Source organism: Emydura macquarii, unplaced genomic scaffold (genome assembly GCF_026122565.2).
Source record: "Emydura macquarii macquarii isolate MOO-44397 ecotype Brisbane River unplaced genomic scaffold, CSIRO-AGI_Emac_v2 contig_67, whole genome shotgun sequence".
NCBI classification, from domain to species: Eukaryota; Metazoa; Chordata; order Testudines; family Chelidae; genus Emydura; species Emydura macquarii.
Genome location: NW_027130204.1, coordinates 854622 through 880548, shown reverse-complemented (window position 1 = coordinate 880548; position 25927 = coordinate 854622). Strand labels below are relative to the sequence as shown.

The 25927-nt window shown below is 43.6% G+C and overlaps 1 protein-coding gene across 7 annotated transcripts in view; it reads right to left on the bottom strand.

The window, feature by feature from the left end:
* Window positions 1-25927, bottom strand: part of GBF1 (golgi brefeldin A resistant guanine nucleotide exchange factor 1) — a 203083-nt gene that overhangs the window by 75744 nt on the left and 101412 nt on the right. For 4 of the 7 annotated variants that reach the window (XM_067536418.1, XM_067536263.1, XM_067536029.1 and 1 more), the window contains 6 exons: window positions 18435-18566; window positions 8534-8652; window positions 7783-7891; window positions 7335-7395; window positions 3205-3259; window positions 1775-1873 (listed from right to left, as the gene is read on the bottom strand). In XM_067536418.1, coding sequence (XP_067392519.1) covers window positions 1775-1873; window positions 3205-3259; window positions 7335-7395; window positions 7783-7891; window positions 8534-8652; window positions 18435-18566 — 575 coding nt within the window. The remainder of the gene's footprint in view (window positions 1-1774; window positions 1874-3204; window positions 3260-7334; window positions 7396-7782; window positions 7892-8533; window positions 8653-18434; window positions 18567-25927) is intronic. The other 3 variants (XM_067536355.1, XM_067536492.1, XM_067536181.1) reach the window with 2 other exon arrangements.

Sequence of the window (25927 nt, the reverse complement as noted above, 5' to 3'; positions counted from 1 at the left end):
AGATGTGACAATTACATGGAATCCACTATATTTGGGTTCCTTCAAACTCCAGTTATAATCTGGAAGTTTCTCCATCCTGCTAACTTGCTCCCTCCTCCTACTTTGCCTCCATAGCCACATGCCCCCATAAGTTTACAGTCTGGGAAAATGAGGGGAAATTGCCTCATACTAGAAAGAAATCGACATTCAACTGAGTTTCTTTTGCATAAGGAGAGGAACTAGCAGAGGCACCATGAGCCTCACGCTCTCCCCTTTGAACTCCCAAGCTTTGACAATAAGATCCCAGCTGAGGGTTAGAAAAGTGGGGGAGAATGTATTACCACAGCTTTCTCTAAGGGGTCTGAGAGAGCCCATTATGCAACAAGCACCTTACCTGCACACGTTTGGTTTTCCACAAGATATTGTAAGCCTCAAGAGAAAAGGGCAGGGGCCAATGATTAGTAACTAAAGCAATGACACTAGCAAGTGAGCTCATTCTAGATACAGCATGGAACTGGTCAGTGCACCGAGGGGCATTCAAGACATCAGCATGCGGAGAGAATGCAGTCCCAGATCTGAGTCCTGTCCCAGTAAAGACACTGATGGGATCAGTCATCTTATTCACACGCCCCTCTCTCCCACATAGGTCTAATAGAATCAGATTGGTAAACATCTTTTTACACGATTAAGGACAGATCTTTTCCCCATCCCTGGGAAAACCCAGAAACCCCGGTCCCCATTTCCTCTTCAGAGCAAGAAATTCATCTAGAATACCATCTATCAGCAAAAAAGGGAATTCACTTAACCTCCATTCCTGTGCAACTTAGCATAAGTACTCCAGTTATGGAAGTGTCTTCAGCCATGGTCTTTCCAAACTGTCCTGACTAAAGAGACAGGCTAGAACATGCTGAAGACCCTATGCACTTTCATTCCTATTGTATCAGACGCAAAAGAAGGTAGGGGCAGCAAAAGAAGTTCAATCTACACTGGTCTGTGAACTCAGTTTTGAAGCCTAAAAATGGCTCCAGCTAAGCCAGTTTCTAATGCTGTGTGGGGACAATATAGACAGGGCCAAACTGTGGACTTAAAATAGGTTTTAAAACCATTGTTTTAGTGGAAAGTATGGTTTCCAAGATATTTCTGAATCCAGTCTGGTCACACTCACACCCACTGTGCAAACTGGTTTAGCTGAGGCCCTGTGTTAACAGTTTAAATATGGCTCCCAAAGTGCATGATGTCAGTGGAGAAAAGGTCAAAGAAACACGGACAATACCACACAGTCCCCTTCGAATGTTTGGGAGGCAGATGAGCTACCCACCACTGCACTGTGTAAAGGAGTTTACAGTCTCAGCCTGCAAGCCAGAGTTGTATAACTGTGTCCTTGTCAAGTGATTCCTCCATCATGCTTCTGCAGCCATCACCCAAGAATGACATGCAAGACTTGGTCTTTGAGGAGTTACTTAGGCTGTGGGCAACAGGCTCCTTCTCTGTTTTCACTGGTCACTGAAATGATGCATCCCTTGTCTAGGTTTTCCCCATTCTTTCCCTCAGATGACTCCATAAAAGTGCCCCAGATCCCACTCACCAAGACCTTTAATAACCCAGTGAGAACAAGGCTCTCTCCTTTCAGATTCACAACACTGCAAAGCAATCACTGCATGCATTCTCCCCAAAAGCCATGCTGTGTGAAAAGGGTGGGGGGCGATTTGCTATACACAACGTAACTATATCCCAGGTGGTGTCTGCAGAAGGAAGGGAAGGAGAAAGAGATGGAGGGAGGAAGGGAGAGAGAGACCTTCAGGTTCTTAAAGAGCAGTACCCTCTCTAACTGGTTCAGGGCTTTGGGTTGTTCCCCACTACTTAGTTCCAGTTTGTTGAGGAGACATGGAGAGATCTGTGAAAGACAGGCAAATGCATGGTTTAAACAGCAAAATAAACCCAAAGAGAAAGAATAACCTGGCAGAGTGCAAGACTATGGGGGAGAATTGTGGCATGCAGGGAACAGACAGGACAAGGTGACTGTGTGGGTCAGAGACTGGACACGGAGCATTGCCATCATGAGCTGGGAGCAGCCATCACATGATCACTGGAACTCTTGGGGGGAGGATTTACTTATGGAAAGCTATAGCTTCTGTATATGGGCATTAGGAATTCTGGCACTTGCAGTATGTCACAGAGACCAGTTCTGACCTTTCCCTGTTCTCACTGCCCCATCTTATGCTCAGCACAAAATTTGTTGCTTCCTTCCATCAGAGAAGGAAACATGGAACAATAGAGTGTCACCATAAGCTGCTGTGGAAGTACCAGAGCCCCTGCTGGTTCAGATCCCTCAGTATAAGCACACACTGGCAGCAGATTTCCCAGGATACTGCTATTTAGAGTACCAGTCTAGGAAGAGAAGTTCTAAAATGTCAGGGATTTACAAGGAAGAAAAAGACATATTGCGTTCTTAAACATGTGAGATCTTATTTGTGGAATACACTCTACTGCATCCAGCTGCTTAACACTCATTGGCAAGGCAGCTGCACACACAAGATGGTGCTAGGCAACAACCCAGAGTCCTATAGCCCCTTTCTCCTCCAAGAGGGTGTGGAGTGGAGATGGGGAGAAAGAAAATCCTCTTCCAAAATGGAAGCCCTCTTGTGAACTCAGACTATCATCATGGAGCATCCCTCTCTAAGTTTCCTATCTCTTCATGAGAAAAGCCTCCAAAACCTTGTCAACACTAGAGAATTTTTTACAAGGCTTTCACACTGCCTCACCTACCCTTAAGAAGGTTTCCTCTCTAGGTAAGGGGAGCAGGAACAAGTTGCACTGGTAAGCAATACAGGCCAATGTTGTGAAAGGGAAGGATGAAAAAGAAGCTGAAGAGATGTCAGAAAGGGGTAAAATATTTGGAAGTCATCACCAACAGATCCCAGGGCCTGGAGGGGTTTTCTAGATGAGGAGCAGCAGATGCCTATTCCCAGAGCTCTGTCTGTCTTGTCCAGGCAATAATTTGTAGGCAAAATTCATTGCTGGAAAAAATTAGCACAATTCCACAGAGTTCAATAAAAACTGTGCCCATTTACACCAGTGGTGAATTCAGCCCTGTGCTACTAAGCGTGCTTTCTTCATTGAGCTAGGGGTTTCCAGGAATAATGTAGCCACAGAGGTGAAGGCAAAGAAGAGAGATGTGAGCAAGCAAGAGAAGGCGGAGACAGCAGGGAATGTACTGGCTCTTACCTTCTTCATGTTAGCCCCCACATAGTTTTTAGGCTCTTCCTTAAATTGAGGCAATCTGAAAGACAAAGAACAAGCAGGAATGCACACGACCTCCCAGGCACTAGTGCAGGAAGAGAACACCCTCTTCAGAACTGGCGGCAGATACCACGGATGGAGGACCCCTTTGACCCCAGACCTTTCCCAGGAAATGGCCCTCTCCCAGTTTCTTTCCTCTGTAGAGAATGCTATGGGAAAAGCCTTCTCTACACTAGGGAATGTTTGCTAACAGAGGTACATCTATGCTGATGTTAACAGCTTTGGTAGCATTTATGTAGAGAATTCTCTGGCTCCAGCTGTTGTTTTCAGCACTGCAAATTAAAACTTGTCCAGAGCAACTCCAAGCAGCACACTACTGAAAATGGCAGCAGGAGACAGAGAGCCACCTACACTAGGGCTCCCAACATTGCTAGCACCAGTGAACTGTGCCTTGATTTCTCTTCTCTCACAAGCAGCAGTGTCAGATTTATGGTCTGTTACTGTGAAGTTATCCAACTGAACCATCTAGAAGCCTGAAAGGCTCACAGTAAGCAGCCCCTTCCTTGGGGGCAGAATAGATGGGCAGGTCCGAGCTTGGCAGAGATGGGCAGCTTAAACCTCTCCTTCCAAATGATCTCTGAAATAAACAACATTTAAATCTTTACCATCCCCCACACCTTGTCTCCTCTCATCTGCTAAATTACACTTCTGGCCTTCCCTGGCTGTGGAGACAACAAATACATGCCCCCACTTTGCACAAAGGGGAACAAGATAATATTCAAAAGGAAAGACAAATAGGGGACAAGTCCACTAACCCAGAGGAAATGCTCATCCTACTTGTGACTCAATGGTTGCCACAGGTATATACAAGCTCAGCTGCTCACTGTGAAAGGAACTAGCTATGCAGGTAGCGTCTAAGTTAAATTGAGAGGGGGAAGTAAAGATGAAGCTGCATATGGATTTGTGAATAAGAACTCTGCTTAGCCCCCAAACAAGTCAAAACAAATAAGTTGAACATTTTGCCTCTATCATACACTTGATTCTGAACCTAGCCACAAAGACCTATAGACCATGGGGTGTTTGCATTCATCCAGTTATCTGTGTGGCCAAAATCAGAGTCATTTCACAGCAGAAGGGACCAAAACATTCAGTATATCACAGGCCATTAACACGACCCACCACCCGCATATTAAACCTAACAACCAGAATTAGACCAAAGTATTACAGCCCACAGCAGGCTAAACTATTATGTGCCATAGCAGAGACTAGGCAAGGCCAAAGTGCACCAATATCCAAGGCACCCACAATGGCCAGGAAATGATTAAGTGAGATACACTCAGAGAACCCTGACAAGTGAGCCGCACCCACACATTGCAGACAAAGGCGAACCCTACTGCTGCCAGGTCACTGCCAATCTGACCTGGGGGGAAATTCCTTCCTGACTCCAAAATTAGACCCCTAGCATGTGAGCAAGAACCAGCATGCGAGCAAGAGAATGCTCAGTGCCATCTCAGAGCCCTGAGCCATCTCCATCCTCCCCACCCCCAATCCCATTTTCAGCCATGGCCATCCCTGATGCTTCAGAGAAAGGATATTTTAAAAAATCCAGAATATATGGGGGGAGGGGGAAATCAGGGGGAATCCTTTTCTGACACCTGCAGGTGGCCAGCTGAAACCCTGAAGCATGAGCTTTTAGAAACATAAGACAAACTGGAACTGAGCCTTGTCCCCACCATCAAAAGCAACCCAGTCAAACAATTGCACTCATAAATTTCTCTCTCAAAATTAAATTTGCTCCCATAACTCCTAGTAGGAGGCTGTTCCAGAAACTCATCCCTCTGATGGCTAGAAACCTTCTAATTTCCAGCCTGAATTTGTTTATGGCCAATTGATACCCATTTGTTCTTGTGCCAAATTAATAAATTGTGCTAAATTAATAAAAATCAAGTTATCTTAAAAAAAAATCACATAATATACCCTCCTACATGTTATAAAATGTTGTATTGAGTTGTAAATTAACATGTTTTAGTGATCAGATTTGCACCACTGTTTAAGAAATATGTGAAGAAGTATCAGTGGGAAACTTGATTTAAATCAATGATTTTCTCTAAGTGATTTAAATCAATTATTTAAATCGCCTTGATTTAAATCAATCCACCCTGCCCCTAAATCTTTTTCTAGCATAAACAAACCAAGATCTTCAAATCTTCTCTCATAAGATAGACCCTCCGCTCCCCTGGTCATCCTAGTATCTCATCTCTGCACCTATTCCAGTCTGAATGATCTTTTCTGAACATGGGTGACCAGAACCGTACACAGTATTCCAGATGAAGTTTTACAGGTGCCTTGTACAATGGTATTAATACTTCTCAGTACCTACTGGAAATGCTTTGCCCAGTACATCCTAGGATCAAACATGCCTTTTTCACAGCCACATCATATTGGTGGCTCATAGTCATCTTGTGATCAACCCAAACACCTATGTGTCTCTCCTCCTTTTTTGCTTCCAACTGATGAGCTCCCAAGTTTGTAGCAGAAATTCTTATTATTAGACCCTAAGTGCATGACTTTGCACTTTTGTGCTATTGAATTTCATCTTATTTCTGTCACTCCTGTCTTCAAGGTCATAATATTCCAATCCAGGTCTTATTGACAATGCCTCCCAACTTTGTATCATAAGCAAATTTCATTAGCAGACTCATGCTTTTAGTGCCAAGGTCATTAAGAAAAATATTGAATAAAGTTGGTCTCAAGACTAATCCTTGAGGAACTTCACTAGTAACTTCCCTCCAGTCTGATAATTCACCTTTCAGCATGATGCGTTGCCTTTCTGCCATTTAGCCAGTTCCTTATCTACCTTATAATTCTTGTACTGGTTTACTGGTTTCCATCTGCTCTAATTTAACTAAGAATTTCCCATTTGATACCATGTCAAATGCTTGACTGAAGTCCAAGTTTATTAGATCTACTGCACCTTCCTTATATAAAAAAATCAGCTATTTTCTCAAAGAAAGAAATCAGATTAGTCTGAAATGACCTATGTTTGGTGAACCCATGTTGCTTTGCTTTCCCCTTTTTTATTTACCTCCATGAAATTTAATTATTCTTTCCTTCACAATTTATTCTGAAGCCTTGAGCACTACTGATGTCAGACTAACAAGTCTAATTGCCCAGATCACTTTTTTCCTTTTTCTTAAATATAGGTACAACATTAGCTACTCTCCAGTCATTCAGTATTATCTTTGAATATATATATTTATTAAAAATCCTTGTTACTGAACTCAGAATTTCATGTGCCAGTTATTTCAGTATTCTGGGATGGAAATTATCCAGTGTTCCTGATTTGAGCACATTAAGCTCTTTAAGATTTTCTTCCACCTCCGATGTGGAACACAGATGGGGCTAGCAGGGCCAGTTGCAGTTGCTGGAAATGTGGAAGATGGAGGGATGTACTTGTGGGAGCTGGGGGTTTGAGAAAAGAGCAGACACACTGTATTCTCCAGACAGTTAGCATTTCTCGGAGCAAACTTACTGCACTGCTTCCTTTTGAAGGGATCTCTATATTTGTATAATACCCAGAGAAAGGCTTTGACTATTTCATTGGCCAGAAAGAGGAGTTTAGATGTTGCTTACGAAAATGAATTAAGTAGTGAGTTTAGAAGGAGAGGGAATCCTAGTTCAACACTTTGGTGGTGTTGGTCAGCAGTTTAAATTCCTTTCAGCATCTGAGGTGAAACTCTCTGCTGGAATTAAGCATGTGTCTATTTAACATGGTCTATTACATTTTTAAAGAGAACTATACATTTTTAAAGCACTAAAATGGATTCTGGGTTTTTGAGCGGAATTTGCATTATCTGTCCTGGCCTAAAGCTCTTCACAGTTTGATTGTCTGTCTGTCCCTAAAGGACACCTTAAACCATACAAGTTGGCTTAACCCCCCAGTCAGTCTTGGTGGGACAGCCAAAGAGAGAAGGATCAATTCCTTCCTTCCCCAGCACCCTGAAACCATGGTCCTATCAAACGGACTTTCTGCGAGCCCCTAAGTGGAAGGGTGGAATCTTCCTGTCCATAGAGGGCCATCTCAGCAATGCAGAGGCAAACACAAGCAGGTTTACCTTGTGAAGAGCAGCTGTACCATGTCGACCAGAGTATGCTCTGCAGATTTTCTCAATAACTCTGCGAAGGCAAAAACAAATAACACAGGTGTCATTACTCAGTGTGATATTATCAAGAGGCTTCTCCAAGTAGACTCCCCTCCGAGCCTTGTTTACAGAGGATTATGGCAAATTTATTAAAACCAGCTCCAACTCTGCCTCGCTGCAAAATGGGCACATACTCACAAGATGGCACCACAGAGCTGGGGAAAAAAACCAGCAGAGCCACTGAGCAAAAAGTTGTGCAATGAACCTCTAAGTTTACATGAAGCAGTGGAAGTTTGTCACGTTGTAAACTCAGCATCTTCCCCTAACTGGATTTCAACCACTGGGCCTAGATACAGAGGTCTGAAGAGCCCAGACCACTTATTGGGAGCCACCACCATGGGAATGTGAAGAACAGACCTACCACTGAGCCTCATTTCAAAGCATATACGGAAGCAGGACTGCATGATCTCACACACTGATTCATTGGTGAGATGGGCTCCCACTGGAGTGAGCAGCAAGGTCCTCAAAACCTGCAAAAGAGCAAAATTTAAATGTAATGCCATTCACCTACCAATGCTATTCACCAGCATGACTGAGGCAGACTCTGGGCACTCAGGAAAGGTCTACTTGGAACCCAGAAATCGCTGCCATGAACAGGAGGGTTTCCAGAAGTCACGTCAAAGTGAATATTGTGCTCAAGGGCAGGAAAGCAAGAGTGATGCTCCCAGGCCTAATACCTCAAATGCTGCCAACATTTGTGTCTGTTTAGATCCCTTAGCCAAAATATAGATCCAAGAGGTATATAACTCTAGGCTCATCTCAGAGGAACTCTTTTCACTCCCCTCCCAACCCCTAGCTACCACCAAACAAGCTACTGGGTTCCCCATTCCTGCTTTCCCCACCAATGGGGAGGAATACACACAGGCTAGGATCATCAAGGTTATAGCACATCAAGAACTCCATTTAAAAATCAATTCATTTAAGCTTTTAATTATTTTCATTTGGAAAAGCTTTTACCACAGGTACATGAGCCATCTGTTTAAAAATAAAGTCTGTCACTAAGCTCCTGCAGAGTCAAAATACTGCTCCCTCCCTCCCGCGTTTCCATGTAACTGGATCCACTCAGTGCCAGGAAGCAACCATTATGGTAATTGCCACTTCTCTCCGCTTACCTGCAGGATTTTCATCAGGACAACCTCATCGCTCGCCGGATCCGTGCCCACGAATCGGGCATGCGTGACGGCGTCTGCCATGTTCTCCATTCCCTCAGCTGTTCCCTCATGGCTAGGATCTGCACAAGAAAATGAGGAAGCCATGACAGGAAAAGGAAACGGACAGGGAAAGGCCAACTGCAGCCTGCCGCCTCCTCTGTGGGAAGACACGGACCCAGAGCTGCTTTACTCACATCTGTTGTCTCTGTGTGGCTTGGGGTGAATTCCTCTCCCTGTATGGCCCACTCAACTCCCATTAGCACTAATAGACTTTTTGTTTATTGCTGAGCTTTCAGCACTGTACACAGGCCCTTTGGGTTAGGAGCCTTTATACTTGCAAAGAGCTTATGTTTCCACAGACAAAGGGAAGGGGAAAGGCGTAAGTGGAAGGGGAAAGGAGGAAGTGATTAAGTTGGTTATTGCCCGTTAGATCATGGTTTTTTTAGTAAGTTATAAGACTACCCCGAATCCCCCATGACCTAGTCAGAATCAGCTGTTAAGTGCATGCTATTCCACATTACTTTGGGGAGAGAAACAATGACAACATATAGAACCAGTTTCCATTTTCTAAACTCACTTCTACTACAGGCATAGGAGTGCCTGCCTGTGGTTTCTCCCAGATAGGGACATAAGCTGTTCCCTGCTCCTAAGGTCCTTCCCAAGGAGCAAGTGAGGGAGAAGAAATGGGCCAGCAGCTCTCCCAGGGGGAAAAGGTAGACAGACAGGATCATGGTTGATATACCAGACCTGCAGCCCTCCCACTTCAATCATTCATCAAGACCCCTATCTCCATTTCATTCTCTTGTATCTACAAACATGGGTGCAGCTGAGAAGGAGTTTTGGACAGGATTGTTGCTGGTAACCGTATCTTGTGCCACATTTCAGTGGCTTCAGAAAAGCTGCCTCCGGCTTTGATTTCATTCTCTCAAACAATACTGCACTGAGCAAGAATCTTGTTACCATCTTACCTAAACAGTCATTAGGAAAGAGAGGAGACAAACTAAACACTAGTTAATACCTCATTAACTGGGGACGGGGCCCCATGAACTCCAGCAAAAACAGAGCTGGCAGAAGAGCCCAGTGAGTGAATGGACCTTGTGCACTTGGCAGAGAAGCTGCAGTAGAGTCTCTCGTCAGCTCTAATAGCATTCACACCTCAAGCACTAAAACCTACATATTAAAGAAAGCTGCCCTCGTTGTGCTCCATGCCCCATCACGGAGAGCAGCCTCAACAGTGCTGTGTAGGCTCTGAAAAGCCATCAGTAAAAAACCATTTGACAGCTACACACACAGCAAGGGATGGATGGCATCATGCTATGTAGCAGCCTGCCACTGGATGATGCATGGACACTCCTGGCTATGGGACATTAGCCCAGCAATACAGTGTACATCCCTGTCTTGTGCAGATCTTGCCTTCCTCTGGGGGGGTTTGTTTTTACATATTTGGGCAATACTTAAATAACCATAATGCCAATAAAGTCCTATTAAACTGTGATCAGAGTCTGTTACAAGAGATTTGGATCGGTCATCTGTGAATCTGCTTCAGTGGCATCCTGTCAAGCATGGACACTTGGTGGCAAAGGGCAGCACGTAGACCTCAGCATCAGAGAGGTGACAGCAGTTTCTATCTGGTGGCATAACTTAAAAGTAAACATTTAATTGCTTGGGATATACAATGGCTTCTACCATTGTCATCGCCGGCTCAACTCCACCTGTAGTGGTGCCTGTGCAGACAACGTGGTCACTGCCGTTTTTGCATTCCTCTGAGCTGCATTAGGTGACCTTGCTGGCACTTTGCCTGCAGTAGCAATACTGTTGTGAAGCTGAACTGATCAGGTCAATGGTGGGAAAAATGTAGGGGAAAAAAGTCTAGTGTAGACAAAAACCTTTGCTCCCATTCAGCACGCGTAACAAATGGGTTACTATTCAGTTTCAGTGCAGCCACTAGTTGGGATACATTTTTAAAAACGTTTTGGACAAGTAAAGTGTTTGTGAAATGACAGACTCGTAGCACTGGCTAGAAGCAGGAATAATGCAAGAAAGGAATATATATGCTTCCCTACACAGCTCTACCAATGCCCCTCCATCCTGATCCTCAGCTCCCCTTCTATTCCAGTCCTAGGTTCTACCCACAGCACCAACAGTACACCTCAGTCCTGACATATAGAACCCCCAGTCTAGACTTGAATCCCTACCACAGCTCCACTAAAGCACTTTAAGCCTGTCATCACAGTACTCCAGGCCTCAAGTTCAATTTTAAAAGTACAGTTCCTTTCATACTGGAACTCAAAAAGGGATGAGGAATTCTTCACACTTTCTAGCTTGAAATGAAAAATGAAAGGGAACAAGGGACTGATGAGAAGGTACAGTGGAAAAAGAATGCCATCTGCTCTGACTTATTGCTCAAATGGAATCTCTGCAAAGTGGAGGTGCAGGTCTAAAATGGTCATCTGTGCCTGAAAGATCTAAAGACTTTGCATTTATACAGTCTGATGTGTTTAATGTAGGGCTGCATTCCTACAACAGGAAGCAAAAGTAAAAGGGGAAATGGAGAGTATAGGCTCTTGTCTTTTGTGGAATCCAGGAAACTAAGGGGTCCTCTCAGCAGGAGCTTTAAGGGAAGTGAAATAAAGTGGGGGAAAATATGCTTCAAACAGCTTAATAAGCAAGCTCTACTGCAGCTATAAAGAATTATGGAGCAAAGATAGAAGCTTACAAGTGACTGAAGTAGTAAATCAAATTAGCTGTAAAAACAGATAGCATACCCAAGGTACAGTTGCCATATTTATTCTCATCACTTCCAGTGAGGAGGGATGTGGAAAAAGAAAAATAGAGTTTTTTATTTTAAAGAAATAGGAGATGGTTCCAGGGACAATACAGCATGTAAGAGTTAGGAATACAAGAAAAAAAGGCTTAAAGGCCTATCACCTACCCATGTATTGTCCTATAAACAGTCATAGCTCAGCATGAAGTGAACTCATTCCAAAACTTGGACTAATTAGCTAGTCATTTATTACTGGTCAGACTGCTGTACAGGTCTTAGTAGCAGATGTATACACCAGAAAAGGAAAATAAACAGAACCTCGTCAGAACTGGAAGAGGATTCTTATTCTTACCACAATATAAAACCAATTCTACTACAGCAGGATGTATTTATTCTCTCTCAAATCAACACAAGATAGATCATCTCTGCAGCAGCATACAAATCCAGAGTTTGGCTACCCTGTGGTGCTGAATCCTGTGGTGCTGAAGGTGGAGCTAAACTGGTGAAAATCCAGGCTGCACCCATAGACATGCTGAGCCTAGTGATGTTGAGAGTGAAAGTTAGTTTTAGAAGTGGAAATCTAGAAAGCTGCTATGGATGTTCTGAAGTCTACGGTGATTACAGCAAAGCAAATACATTACAAAGGGAAAAGCAAAGAATATGCTTTTGAAATTCACTGCTAGCCTTGACTGAACTCAGGGCTGGGAGAAAGCTGAGGACTCTTCAAGACATCTAGATAGGCTTTGTGCAGTGCTGCAGAGTTGGTGGTCGTGGCACCTGTTGTTACCACTGACGTAGGGAAAGCTAGGAGAGAAGTTCTGAAGGTCAAATTTAGCCTGCTAGATAGAGATGAAAGTCCAGGACCTCCATGGCAGCATTCGCTGAAAGACTTCCAGTTCCATGCACAGGACCAGTTGGGCAGGCAGAACTACAGGGTCTCAGTGGATGGATGAGATGGTTTTGGGAGGAAGGATTTTGGTTTATTAGGAACTGGGAAACCTTGTGGAAAAGGTGGGCTCCACCTAAAGCAAAACAGAACCAGATTGCTGGCATCTAAAATTAAATAGGTTGCAAAGGAGTTTTTAAATTAAGGGCTGGGAGAAAGCGGACAAGTGTGGTGGAGCACATGGCTTGGACAAAGACATGCTTTAGGGAAGGATTTATTAAAAGGGGATGCTCTATATCCTAGTAAAGAGGCAAGGATAAAAGTTGACAAAGTACAGGCAGGAACTAAAAGAAACAGTCAAATGAAAAAAATCGAATTCACTTACCTCACATGAAGGTAGACAAAGGACAAATTTCATAATTGCTTATATACAGATGCTAAAAATCTGAATACTAAGATGGGTCAACTTGAGTGACTAGTATTAAATGAGGATATTGACATAATAGGCATCACAGAAATCTGGTGGAATGATGATAATCAATGGGACATCGCAATACTAGGTACAAAATGTACAGGAATGACAGAGCAGGCCATGTGGGTGGGGGAGTATTACTATATGTGAAAGAAAACATGGGGCCAAATATAGTAAGAATCTTAAATGAATCAAATTGTACCACAGAATATCTATGGATAGGAATTCAATGCTTGAATAAGTGTGTAGCAGTAGGAATATACTGCCAACTACCTGACCACAATGGTGAAGGTGATTGTGAAATGATTAGAGACATTAGAGAGGCCACAAAAACAGAAAAACCAATAATAATGGGGGAATTCAAATCTCCCCATATTGACTGGATGGGATGCAGAGATGAGATTTCTAGAGAACATTAATGACTGCTTCTTGGAGCAGCTAGTCCTGGAACCAACAAGGGAAGAGGCAATTTTTGATATAGTCCTAAGTGGAGCACAGGATCTGGTCCAAGAGGTGAATATATACCTGAACCACTCAGTAGTAGCGTCAATAATGTAATTAAATTTAACACCCTTGTATGGGGAAAAATATCAAAGAAACCCACGACAGTAGCATTTAACTTCAAAAAGGGGAACTACACAAAAATGAGAAAGCTAGTTAAATGGAAATTAAAAGGAAAAGTCACAGGGGTGAAATGCCTGTAAACTTCATGGAAACTATTTAAAAAAAAACCACACTAGAGGCTCAGACTAAATGTGTAACCTAAATAACAAAATAAAAAAACAAAACAAAAAGAATACGAGGAACAAATGACTAAACAGCAGAGTAAAAGAGCCAGAAGGGAATCCTTTAAAAATTGGAAGTCAAAGCTTACTGAGGAAAATAGAAAGGTGCATAAACTCTGGAAAGTCAAGTGTCAAAGTATAATTAAGCAAGCCAAAAAAAGAAATGTAAGCACAACTAGCAAAAGAGACAAAAACGAATAGCAATTTTTTTTAAGTACATCAGAAGAAGAAGGTCTGCTAAACAGTCACAGTAGGGCCACTGGATGATCAAGGTGCTAAAGAAGCACTTAAGGAAGACAAGGCTGTTGCAAAGAAACTAAATAAATTTTCTGCATCGGTCTTCACTGCAACAGATGTGTGGGAATGCCCACACCTGAGCCATTCTTTTTAGGTAACAAATCTCAGGAACTATTCCAGATTGAGTTGAGTGTCAACAGAGGAGCTTTTGGAACAAACTGATAAATTAAACAGGAATAAATCACCAGAACCAGATGGTATTCACCAAGAGTTCTGATGGAAATCAAATATGAAATTGCAGAACTATTAATGTGGTATGTAACTAATCTATTAATGTCAGCCTCTGCACCAGATGACTGGATGATAGCTAATTTGACACACATTTTTTTTTTAAAAAGGTTCCAAAGATGATCCTGGCAATTATAGGCCAGTAAGTCTAACTTCAGTACCAGGCAAATTGATTGAAACTATAGTAAAGAACAGAATTATCAGACACACAGATGAACAAGATACGCTGGAGAAGAATCAACATGGCTTCTGTAAAGGGAAATCATATCTCACCAATCAATTAGAATTCTTTGAGATGGTCAACAAACATGTGGACAAGGATGAATCAGTGGACATAGTGTACTTGGACTATCAGTGAGTCTTTGATAAAGTCCCTCACCAAAGGCTCTTAAGCAAAGCAAGGAGCCATGGAATAAGAGGGAAGATGCTTTTCATGGAGCAGTAACTGGTTAAAAGATAGAAACAAAGGGTAGGAATAAATGGCCAGTTTTAATAGTAGAGAGAGGTAAATTGCATGTTCCCCCAAGGATCTGTAATGGGACCAGTGCTGTTTAACATTCATAAATGATATGGAAAAAGGGGTAAACAGTGAGATGGCAAAATTTTCCCAACAATACAAAATTACTCAAGACAGTTAAGTCCAAAACTCACTGAAGAGTTACAAAGGGATCTCACTAAATTGGGTGACCGGGCAACAAAATGATAGATGAAATTGAATATTGATAAGTGAAAAAGTAATCATTTTGAAAAACATAATCCCAACTATACATACAAAAAGATTGGGGTCTAACTTAGCTGCTACCACTCAAAAAAGAGATCTTGGAATCATTCTGGATAGTTTTCTGAAAACATCTGTTCAATGAGCAGCAACACTCAAAAAAGCTAATAGAATGCTGGGAACCATTAGGAAAGAGACAGACGAAACAGAAAATTTCATAATTCCAGTATATAAATCTGTGGTATGCCCACACCTTGAATACTGCACATGCAGTTCTGGTTGCCCCATCTCAGAAAAGATACATTACAACTGGAAAAGTTTCAAAGAAGGGCAACAAAAATAATTTAGGGTATGGAACAGATTGAGAGATTAAAAAGACTGATTGTTCATTTTAGAAAAGACTAAGGGAGGGGATGTGATAGAGGTCTATAAAATAATGAACAGTATGGAGAAAGTGAATAGGGAAGTGTTATTTAGCCCTTCACATAACGAAAAACCAGGGTTCATGTGATGAAATAAATAGGCAGCAGGTTTAAAACAAACAAAAGGAAGTTCTTCACACAACTCAGAGTCAACCTGTGGAACTCGTCGCCAGGGGATGTTGTGAGTGCCAAAAGTATAACTGGGTTAAAAAAAGAATAATGTAAATTCACGGATGATAGGTCCATAAATGGCTATTAGCCAAGATGGTCAAGGACACAACGCCATGCTCTGGATCACTTGCTAATTGCCCTGTTCTGTTCCCTCTGAAGCATCTGGCACTGGTCACTGTAGGAAGGCAGGATCCTGGGCTAGATGGATCATTGGTCTGACCCAGTATGGCTATTCTTATATTCTCTACAGTGTCTATCAAAGAAGTGGGCTGCTAGTCATTCTGCAAAAATAGCAAAGCATAAAAGTAACTAATCCAAAAGCAAATGCACTGGGAAACAATGGAAATAAATGCAATGGAATTTAATATTGCCACAAGGTTTTTTATTGCTGCAAAAAATTGCTATGGCATTTACAGAACATAAATGTCCAAGCAAAGACAAAGTGTTTATTTCAGAGCAGAAGACACAACCTGTGACAACATTCTGTAATGCCGAGTATTTCTATCAAACCACATGCATGATGGCTACTTAATCATTTTACCCAACTGGACTGCAGATTGACAGGCGGCATACTACACCATTAGTAAATGGAAGGCATTCATACAAATTCAGAACAGATCTTTGTGCTTTAGACAGTCAGAGATCAGATGTCTAAAACAGTGTTCAAGAACTGTGTTACTCTGAAGAGAATGTTTTCTGATTTAAGAGTTTTCAACCAATCTTTCTTAATACTGGTTAGACAACCAACCACCTGACTAGCTGGCATAGATTCCACCTGAGAAAATGAGTGTTGCACACAAAATGCCTTTAAGAGCAAGAAGAAGGAGCAATTTATAAACATATTGCATCTCATGACACTTACTCAAATGTGTTGTCTTTAGTACACCAGCCCTTCCATTGATCTTAAATCCCAAGTGCAGAGCATAGGGAATCTGCTCCCAAGCAGATATAATGAATGCCAATTTTGGAAAGAGTTCTGGTTTGATCATTCAATTACCCAGAGTTCGAAAGCACAGCACACATTAGCCACACTACATTTCTCCACTCTTCTTCCCTGTTTATAATCTGGAAAAAGCTTGCTTGTTAAATAGAGTTTTACAATTTGCGTATCTTTAGATAGCACTTAGTTCCTGTGCTGGAGTGAAGTTAATATCACAAAAGGCAAGGTAAGAATGACAGGGCTTTAATTTAACAATGCAGCCCCAGCTAGACATTCAATCAGCACGGTTAATCCCAGCCTCATTGGTGTCTGGAGCAGGACAAAAGGCAAGGCCCCTGGCAAACACCACCTAAAGCAATCACTGACAACTTGGATTACAGGTGCTGTTCCAAAACAAAAAGCAAAGGTTCTCCCTTTGCCTGCAAAAATCACACATCCTACACACTTTAGAAGATGGCCTCTTGCTGGGAGCTCTGGTGTGACCTATAGCTAATTACAAAGTTAAAGAATGTTGTCAAACTCTCAATCATTTTCTGTCTAGATTTGTTAAAACAAACAACTGAAATCCTAAACCAACTGTCTTTAGCCATTTAAGCAGTTATCCTGCTGATTGAAATGCAGTGTGTCTACTGTACAGGTGACACTACCTGTTAAAACACAAAGCTAAGTGTATCTGACACTTTGGTCCTACTGCCCTATTCACAAGCACACACAGGAAGGCATTGTATACCCATTCCACTTAGAAGCTGTCATGCCCTCTGTCTACCAGGATACAATAGAGCTACACTGTTACTTATACTTTCAAAGTTGCATGTGCTAGAAAGTAAATGCATTAACAACAAATAAACCTATCACAGTACATTACATTAAAATTGCATAAAAAGTTTGACGGTATCCTACCATTTTAAGCATTTATCTTTATTAATCACACACCACTGCAGAGAAGCCAAGATATCACTTAGAAGAAAGAGACTGAGATGCCCATTTTAATAGGTCATAAGGCCCCCAGTAACGTCTTAGCGTTTTTTTCCTTAACTTGGGAACTTTGTTTCTTGTGTCAAAGTGATGATTAGATTCTCCTACCATACAAAACTTTCTGGTAACAAGTGCCTTAAACGTATGTAAGCAGGAGCTGCCATTTGTCACTAGATTCCAACTCCACAACCACTCCATCCTATAAACACAAGATGTGGGAGAGGAGCTCACCTTTTGTCCATCCCTCATATGCACTGCCTGGCTTCTTTGTTCCTACTATATCTCTACCACCTCAACACAAGCAGTGGCATATAGCATGTCCTGCGATGATTGCTGGCTGTAATTGTCAGAACACACAACTCAGTGCATTCATCCACTAGGGGGTGCTACAGAACAGTCCAACATGCACCACTTTCCACCCCTAATCTAGATATGCGGGGAGTCTAGAAAGCACAGGAAGCTAGAGTTTCAAGTTTCCACTGAACCCTAATCTCCCATGTGGCTGACTTAAAAATATTAGTGCCACAAGTTGATTTTACCCCCACTTCTCCCAAGGAATACTATCTCTTTATACATGTAAGCATAAAGAAGCAATAGCAAAACTACTGCCATGTCAATTGTGAGAAATTAGTTTTTCAAGAGCTAACAGACGATGTAGACCACTGGACAGGGATTGAACTATATAAAAATCCACCTACCACAGAACCATCAAAATCTGGAAATACCTCCCCAAATAACCCTGCTGAGTTTACTGTGGGTGTGAACCTATTTTTTGTAGTCAATCTCCACTCTCCCTCCCCATCTTGTTGTGTCTGAACATATATGTCAAACACTCCAGTGCATGGATTGCACCTGTATGTATTTTTGTGACATACCTAACACTCCTGGTATTTAAAACAAATATGCCAAATGCCTGTAATGGTTAAAAAAGACTAGAAGTCCTAGAGCTATTTACAACCATCTACCACCATTTTAGTGCTATGACTGGCACTAGTTGGTGTCATATGAACTAAGTTTACAGAAAACCAACTTCGAACATTATTTCCTAAGTATTGCTAGAGATTCTGTCACCCCACACCAGCAGCCCAGGCAGACTTCAACCCTGAGAATACTACAAATTTGTGTTACCCCCCACATTCATGGGATTTCCAAAGCATACACTTGGCTGGCATTTTGGGAAATGCCAGTGATGCAAGCTCCATACCTATTAATGCATATGAGAGGAACTTGTTCACAGATGTCAGGGCCAACCCAGTGATGGGACCTGTAGTGTCTTCAGAACGGATTACTTCCAGGAAGGGCCGGAGAAAGACATTGGGTTCAATTTCCAAGAGATCTGTAACAAAGAGAGGACATTGTTAGAAACTTAGTTTACCAATGACCAGATCACTTGTGCAAAAACAAAATTCTTATAAACAGGGGAGTAAGCTCTGTGGGACCTTGGTGTACAGCCATGATGATCATCCCTTTGGTGACTTGGCAATATGATTTGAGCCTGAGACAACATATCTTGCAAACTCCAACAGCATACTACATCCTAAGTACTCATGTTGCCAGTTTGCTTATTAGTCTCATTCATTAGGTTGTATTTAATTTCCCCACTAAGAAGCTGCCCAAGCTCAGTCTCTTAGGAAGGAAGCTGTACAAATGGCTCATTAATCATTTCAGAAGATTGGTGGGAAGGTGGGGGCTCCTGCTAAAATATGAGCACCGCAGAGCAGGGAAGGGTTTATGAAGCTCCTTAATTCTTATGCAAATGTAGTGATCTTCTAAACCGCCTTCTGGAACCTCCTGACTGAACTCCCATTGTAAGAGCACTATGTAAACACCACAGAGCTGCTGCTCCTTAGATTAATGCTTTAATTAATTGGCAGATATTGCAGCATTTTCCTCCGATGCCTGTAATGTGACCAAATTAGCTATATAAAACCTGACTCATCCTTCCCCATCCTTCCCCGCCCCTCTCCCCCCTCCCCCCCACCAATATCCACTGTGTGCATAGCATATCCACCGCTTACATCTATAATGTGAACACATGACCACTTTTGGTTGGTATGTCCCAAGGGCTTATATTGAAACCAGTATTCTAGACCAGCTTCATTTTGTTTAGGCAAGAGAAACTGAGCCAAACCATTTTAGCCACCTCCCCTCCCTAAACAACCTTGGTCTTCAGACTATACATCTAAAGTTGGACGTGAAAAAGGAGAAGTTACTTACCTTAACTGGAGGTTCTTCAAGATGTGTGGTCCCTATCTGTATTACAGTGAGGGTATGTGCATGCATCATGTGCCCAGAGCCAGAGCTTTTCAAAGTAGTAGTGTTCGCTGGTCCACATATGTACTCTTGCACTGCCTCGTGGTTTCACCTGAGGTGATAAAGAGCAGGGCAGACCAACCACATCTTCAGTTCCTTCTCAACTGCAGATCCATCAGATCTGCAGCAGACGGGAAGGAGGGTGGGATTGGAATACAGATAGGGAGCATACATCCCAAAGAACCCCCAGTTGTAGGTAAGTAACCTCCCCTTCTTCTTCAAGTGATGGTACCTATTGTATTCCACTGAGGGTGATTAACAAGCAATACCTAGGTAGGCAGAGGGTGGGAGGAAGGTGACATAACCGTGGAATGACGGATGGCTGCACCGAACAAGGCGTGCATTGCAGAGTCATGCTCTAGAGCATAATGAGAAGAAAAGGTGTGTACCAAATGCCACATTACCACCTTAATATGTCTGAAAGGGGCAGGTCGTGGAGCATGGCAATAGCTGATGCCTGGGTTCTCGTGGAATCGGCTCCATATCCCATCTGGTGGAGATTGTCCCAGTAGTTGATGGCAAAGCATAATGGATCCTGAGACCCATTTTTGAGATTTTCAGGGTGGAGATGGCCTGCCCTTTAATTCTCTCCGTTATGGCAATGAATAATCAAGAACACTTCCGGATGGGCTTCATCCTCTGTTGGTAAAAGGCCAGGACCCTACGGACATTGAGGGAGTGAAGCCGCCATTCCTCATTAGAGGCATGTGATTTGGGAAAGAAAGTTGGCAAATATATGGGTTGGTTGAAGTGGAAGTGGGAAACCACTTTAGGAAGACATTTGAGATGCAAGCGCAGTGAATCTTTACCTTTATGAACTGTGGTGAAATGGGGGGATTGCCACATCATGGCTTCCAGTTCGCCAACCCTCCCTATAGAGGTGATGGCCACCAGGAAAGCAACCTTCAGGGAAAAAGAAAGGAAGCAGGAGGTCATGGGTTCAAAGGAAGAGCACATTAATGATGTAAGAACTAGGTTGAGGTCCCACTGAGGAGCAATATGCTGAATGGGTAAGTATTTACATACAAAGCCCTTCCAGAATTGGGCAGTCAAATGATGGATGAAAACCAAAGATCCCACCAGAGGGCAGAAAGCACTAACAGCCACTCTGTGTACCCTGATGGAGTTGAGAGCAAGTCCCGAGGCCTTCAAATAGAAGAAATAGTCCAAGAGCATTGTCATGCCAAGAGCCTTTGGTTCAAGACCTTTCTGTTGGACCCAAGAGGTGAAATATGCTCAGTTAGCTTGGTAGGATCATTTCATGGAGTCCTTCCTGCTACTGGAAAGGACATCTTGTACTGCCAATGAACATTCTCATGCTAGTGGAGGCATCCATCCAAAAAACCAGGCCATCAGGTGACACGTCTGTGGATTGGGATGTCAGTCTGCTGCTGCGTTGTCTGAGCAGTTCCAGAAACATCAGGACCGGGAGCGGAGGATGTGTCGACATGCGGAAGAAGCAGAGGAAATCAGAATTGACGAGGCTAGAATGGAGAGACCAGGATGACAATTGCCCTCTCCTGTCAGAGTTTGTGAATGATGCATGGCAAGCGCCGTACAGGAGGAAAGATATAGTTGATCCAGTCCGACCAGGATATCGCCCTGCAAATGGGCACCAAGTCCTCCCCTTGAGCAGCACTGAATGCACTTGGTGTTGGTGTAAAATGCAGAGGTTCCTGACTAGAGTTCCCCATTGACCAAAACGGTCTGCGATTACTGTATCATGCAGTTCCCATTCGTGGTCAGTTGCAAAGTTCCTGCTGACAGCATCAGCAATCACATTCTGGGTCCCTGGTATGTACACTGCCACCAAGAGGATACAGTGTGCAATGTTCCATTTCCAGAGATGAACTGCCTCTGCACAGAGATGTAGGACCTTGTGTATGTAGTAAGCCGTAAAGGTGTTGTCCAACATGAGAGAATGTTCTGGCTGAGACCAAGGGGTTGGATGTCACTGAAGCCTCAGGTCCAGTAAGGTCTGGAACCTGTCTTTCAGCAGGTAAGCACATGTGGAGACTGCATCAATGTGTGCTCTGATGAACGCCAGGGACCATGTAGGGTGCAAAATCGATTTTTCAGCTTTCACACTCATCCCTAGGGAGAAGAGGAGTAGAAGGAGCTGGGATGTCTATTTCTGAGCTTCCTTTCTAGATCGCATCACCAGCAGCCAGTCGTCCAGGTAAGGGAAGGCAAAAATGCCTTGTCAGAGGTGATCCGCTATCACAGAGAAAACTTTTGTGGAGCAGTGGTAAGTATGAATGGGAGGACCCTTTATTGGAAGTGTTGCGGACCCACCGCAAACCACAGGAACTTTCTATGGGTCAAGTCGATAATGTGAAAGTAAGCATCCTGCATATCAAAAGCCGTAAACCACATGCCTTTTTCTAGTGAGGGAATGATGACTGCGAGCATAACCATGTGGAACTCTGGTTTACAAATGGAATGGTTGAGATGTCAGTGATCCAAGATAGGTCTCCAACCTCTTTCTTCTTGGGTACCAATAAATATTTGGAGAAGAACCCTGTGCCCTGAAAGGCTGCAGGGTCTGGTTTCACTGCTCCTCTCTGCAGGGGAGAGTCCTCTTCTAGGGTAAGAATATTGTTGTGACACTGAGTGATCCCTGAAACGGGCTCGGGGCATAGAGGAGGTAGTGCCAAACAAGATCATACAGCTGTGTCGAATGACATCCAGGAGCCACTTGTCCGTTATCGTGCTCCATGCTGGTAGAAAGAGTTTGAGACAGCACCCAAAGAAGGAGGCTGGCAAGAGCACTGGGGTGCAAAGTGGTTGACAGCTCCATAGATGCACTCAGAAATATCACTTATGCAAAGATTGAGTGTGCTGTGTGGAGGCCTGCACTAGTGGATCATGCAGATGAGACCTATGGACCTACAGGCATTTCTGTGGAGGTCTGTAGGCTCGTTGGTGGTAGAACTTGGCAGTTCTATAGTGTTGTCCAGGAAGTGAACAGTGAAATTTTCATTTCAGCACTGACATATATATACCTCAGGATCTCAGGGTGGCTCTAGAGTCCTTCAGTGAGTGTAAGAAATCATCTGTCTTCTGGTTGAAGAGGTGTGATTCATCAAAAAAGGAGGTCCTCAGTACTGCTCTGTACCTCTCTAGGGAAGCCTGAGAATGTAACCAGGATTCTTTCCTCATGATGATTCCAGTTGCCATTGTACGCAAGGACATGTCTGCGGAATCAACTGCAGCCTGAAGCACGGACCTGGAGACCAACCTGCCCTCCCACAAAATAGCTTGGAAGCGGGCACGATCCTGATAATCCTAATCCTTCCAGGTAATTTATCTGCAAAATCCACCATCTGCCTATAATTCAAAAAAATCATATTTAGCCATCAGTGCTAGGTAGATTGAGATACGAAACTGGAGTCTGGCTGAGGAAAAGACCTTTCTACCCATAAGCTCTAACCTCTTGCCAGCCTTGTCAGAGGGGGTGGAACATGCATGCTATTGTCTGGCCTACTCTGTAGCAGCCTGGATCACAAGGGAATTAGGCAGAGAATGGGAGAACAGAAACTCAGTCCTCTTGGGAGGACATAGTACCTCTTTTCTGCCCACTTTGGGGTGGGAGCACACATGGCTGTGGTATGCTGGTTAGAGAATGGAGTAGTTGGTCAGTAGAGACCCTCTGCCCAGTACTGAAGCATGCAAGATGTCTAGTAGTTGGTGTGGACTTTCCTACACCTCCTCCAATGGGATCTGAAGAGCATTAGCTATTCTTCTGAGCAGCTCCTGAATTTGATGGTAGTCATCCAGGGGAGAGGAGGATGTCGATGACACAGCTGCATCTGGGGACAATGAGGGGAACCTCTCTGAATCAGTTGGTACCAGCAAAGCTAGGCTCACCAACACATTGTCAAGCTACAGTTCCAAATATCTACTTGATGACAGATGGGGTGGTGAGATGGGATTCCTTCCAGGTTGAGCAAGACTATTGTGAAGGCTAATATTGTGGCCAACAGCTCCAATATGGCCAACCTCTTTGATTCTGTGCTGTTGCCGCGGCAGTGCCCATGGAGTTGAGTATCCGTGGATCCTGAGCTGAGGCAAGGGAGAGTACCGCCACAGTGCCATCAGAATGCTCTGGCAGTCACGTCTTCAGAATGGAAGTAACGGACCATGCATACTATCTGAATCCTCAGACTCAGAGTAACTGGAATGCTGTATGAATGGGGGCACCAATGGAATGGGGTGTGCTGTAGGAACACGACCAGAGGGTGGCAGACCTGAGATAGGCGAATGGACCGAAACTTGTGGAGACCTCATCTGTTCCAGGGCAAACAGTTCATGAGGCTGAGCACCACGTACGATTCTCTCTAGCGTCAACATCTGGTCCACAGACAGAACTACCAGGCTGGTAAGGGGGCCTACCTTGGGACCTATCATTCATGCTGCGCCAGTAGAGCTGATGCAGGAGGGGTGCATGGTTCAGAAGCCAAAATCAGAGATTCCAGCAAACAGTGCAACTCCTTGCTCTTGTGGGCCTTGGAATGTGCCCCTCCTCCATGGCCAGAAATCGTGGACGGTGCAGCGTCTTTCTTGGATCTGAAGCAAGACTTACTCCCATACAGAAGCATGAGCATAAGCGTTTCAGGGCTAGGCTCCAGTGTGAGATCTATAGCGGTGGTACCAGCAGAACCAGACTGGGACTGTGCAGTAGGAGGGGCACTCCTGGATTGCTCAGGCTGATGTACAGGGGGGGTCCGTGACCAGGATCCAACTGCCGCCCCATAGCGACCTCCATGAGGTGCTTCTTAATGAATAGGGCCTAGCTTTCCCAGGGACAAGCTGGGAACGAGAGGCAGATATTGCACCTGGACGTGACATGGGCTTTCCTCAAGCAGCACTGACAGCGTTGTAGCTCATTGCTGAGTGAAAATGAATGAAGGCAGGAAGCACAAACTTTGTATCCTAGCATCTTCGGCATAATCCAGTACCCAGACACAGGTGCTGGGTGGTGGGCAGGAAACCGCTGAAGTAGCGTCCCAAAGTTCTTAATCCTACAAAAATTACTACAAAAACTAAAACTACTACTAAAAAAAAAAAAAAACCCCACAGGATATATGAACATTTATCTTTTGGGATATCTCTGAAAGGGAGCAAAGCCACTCACAAGCAATCACATCTACTCCCGCTAGAGACGGTAGCAGATGTGTCCAAAAATCTCAAACCGTCAACTGTATCACAGGCAACTGGCAGATCAAAATGAATCAGAACTGACACCTGATCAGTCTAGTGTTGTTGCTCTATCATACCCAGGCCAGAAAACAGAGCCAAGAGAGACTAGAATCCCCTTCACATGCAAGAGCCAACGTTTATTTCTGGATACAACACTCAGCTTCTAGGGTAGTGTGGTGTTTTACATGAAATTTGCTGTAAATGGCTTTATAATATTAATCAATGCAATCTAAGATGATGGATGTACTACTGTTGTACCAATAGGCTCAGAAATATCAGAATCCATGGAACAAGGAGCTGCAAGCCAGTAATGCAGGAAACTCCAATTCCATCTTTGACTAAGTCTTGGGTTTACTCTTAAAACTCTACAGATAAACATACAAGTCCTTAGCTTCTCAAATGGCAACTCTCCTCCCCACACTTCTCCACTATTCAAATCACCAAAACTGATCCCCTATCGTAGCGAAGAGAGAAGCTTTCTGCTCTCTGCCTGCCTGCTGGGCAGCCTCTTCAGCATGTTCTAGGGAAGCGCCCCTCTCCTCAGTTGCTGATGGCTGAGCCACCCAACCCTACTGCAAGAGGGCAGGGTGCAGAAGCAGGAAAAGATGGGACAGAGCCAAACCAGCAAAGAACCAGACGTTCCCTACCAGAAGAAAATGGAGCAGGATGGAACCAAGTGCACCCCAGATTTCTAACCAGGCTCTTCCTCCTGCCCAGTTCAACAGTCTCTTACAGGCCCAAAACGAAGGTAACCAGCCATTTCTGAAGGTAAATAACTCAATTTCCAACTTTCTGAAGAGTTAACTTGGGGATAATCACTCACCTGCTACACACCTAAATAACTGAAGGAGGCATAGTCTGAGCAGAAGATAATCTGAACCCTTTTTGTGACAGTAGTGTAGGGAAGGGAAGAAGGAAACTACATGTTCCTTTTCCCACCAATAGGCCAAAATCCAGAGCAGAAAGGCTTGTACAAAGGTTCACAGCTAGCAATCTTCCCTTCCCCTTTGCAAAGGGATATTGGGCGTGAGGGGGGAAGGGAGGAGAGAGAGGACAAGCAGACATTAGTAACCTCCTCTCATAGACAAGAGCTTGGGAGAGAATGGAAAGATTGGACTCAACAAACTACTTGCCATTGCAAAATCAGTACTATGTGCTCTGTCAACTTTTCATTTGGGAATC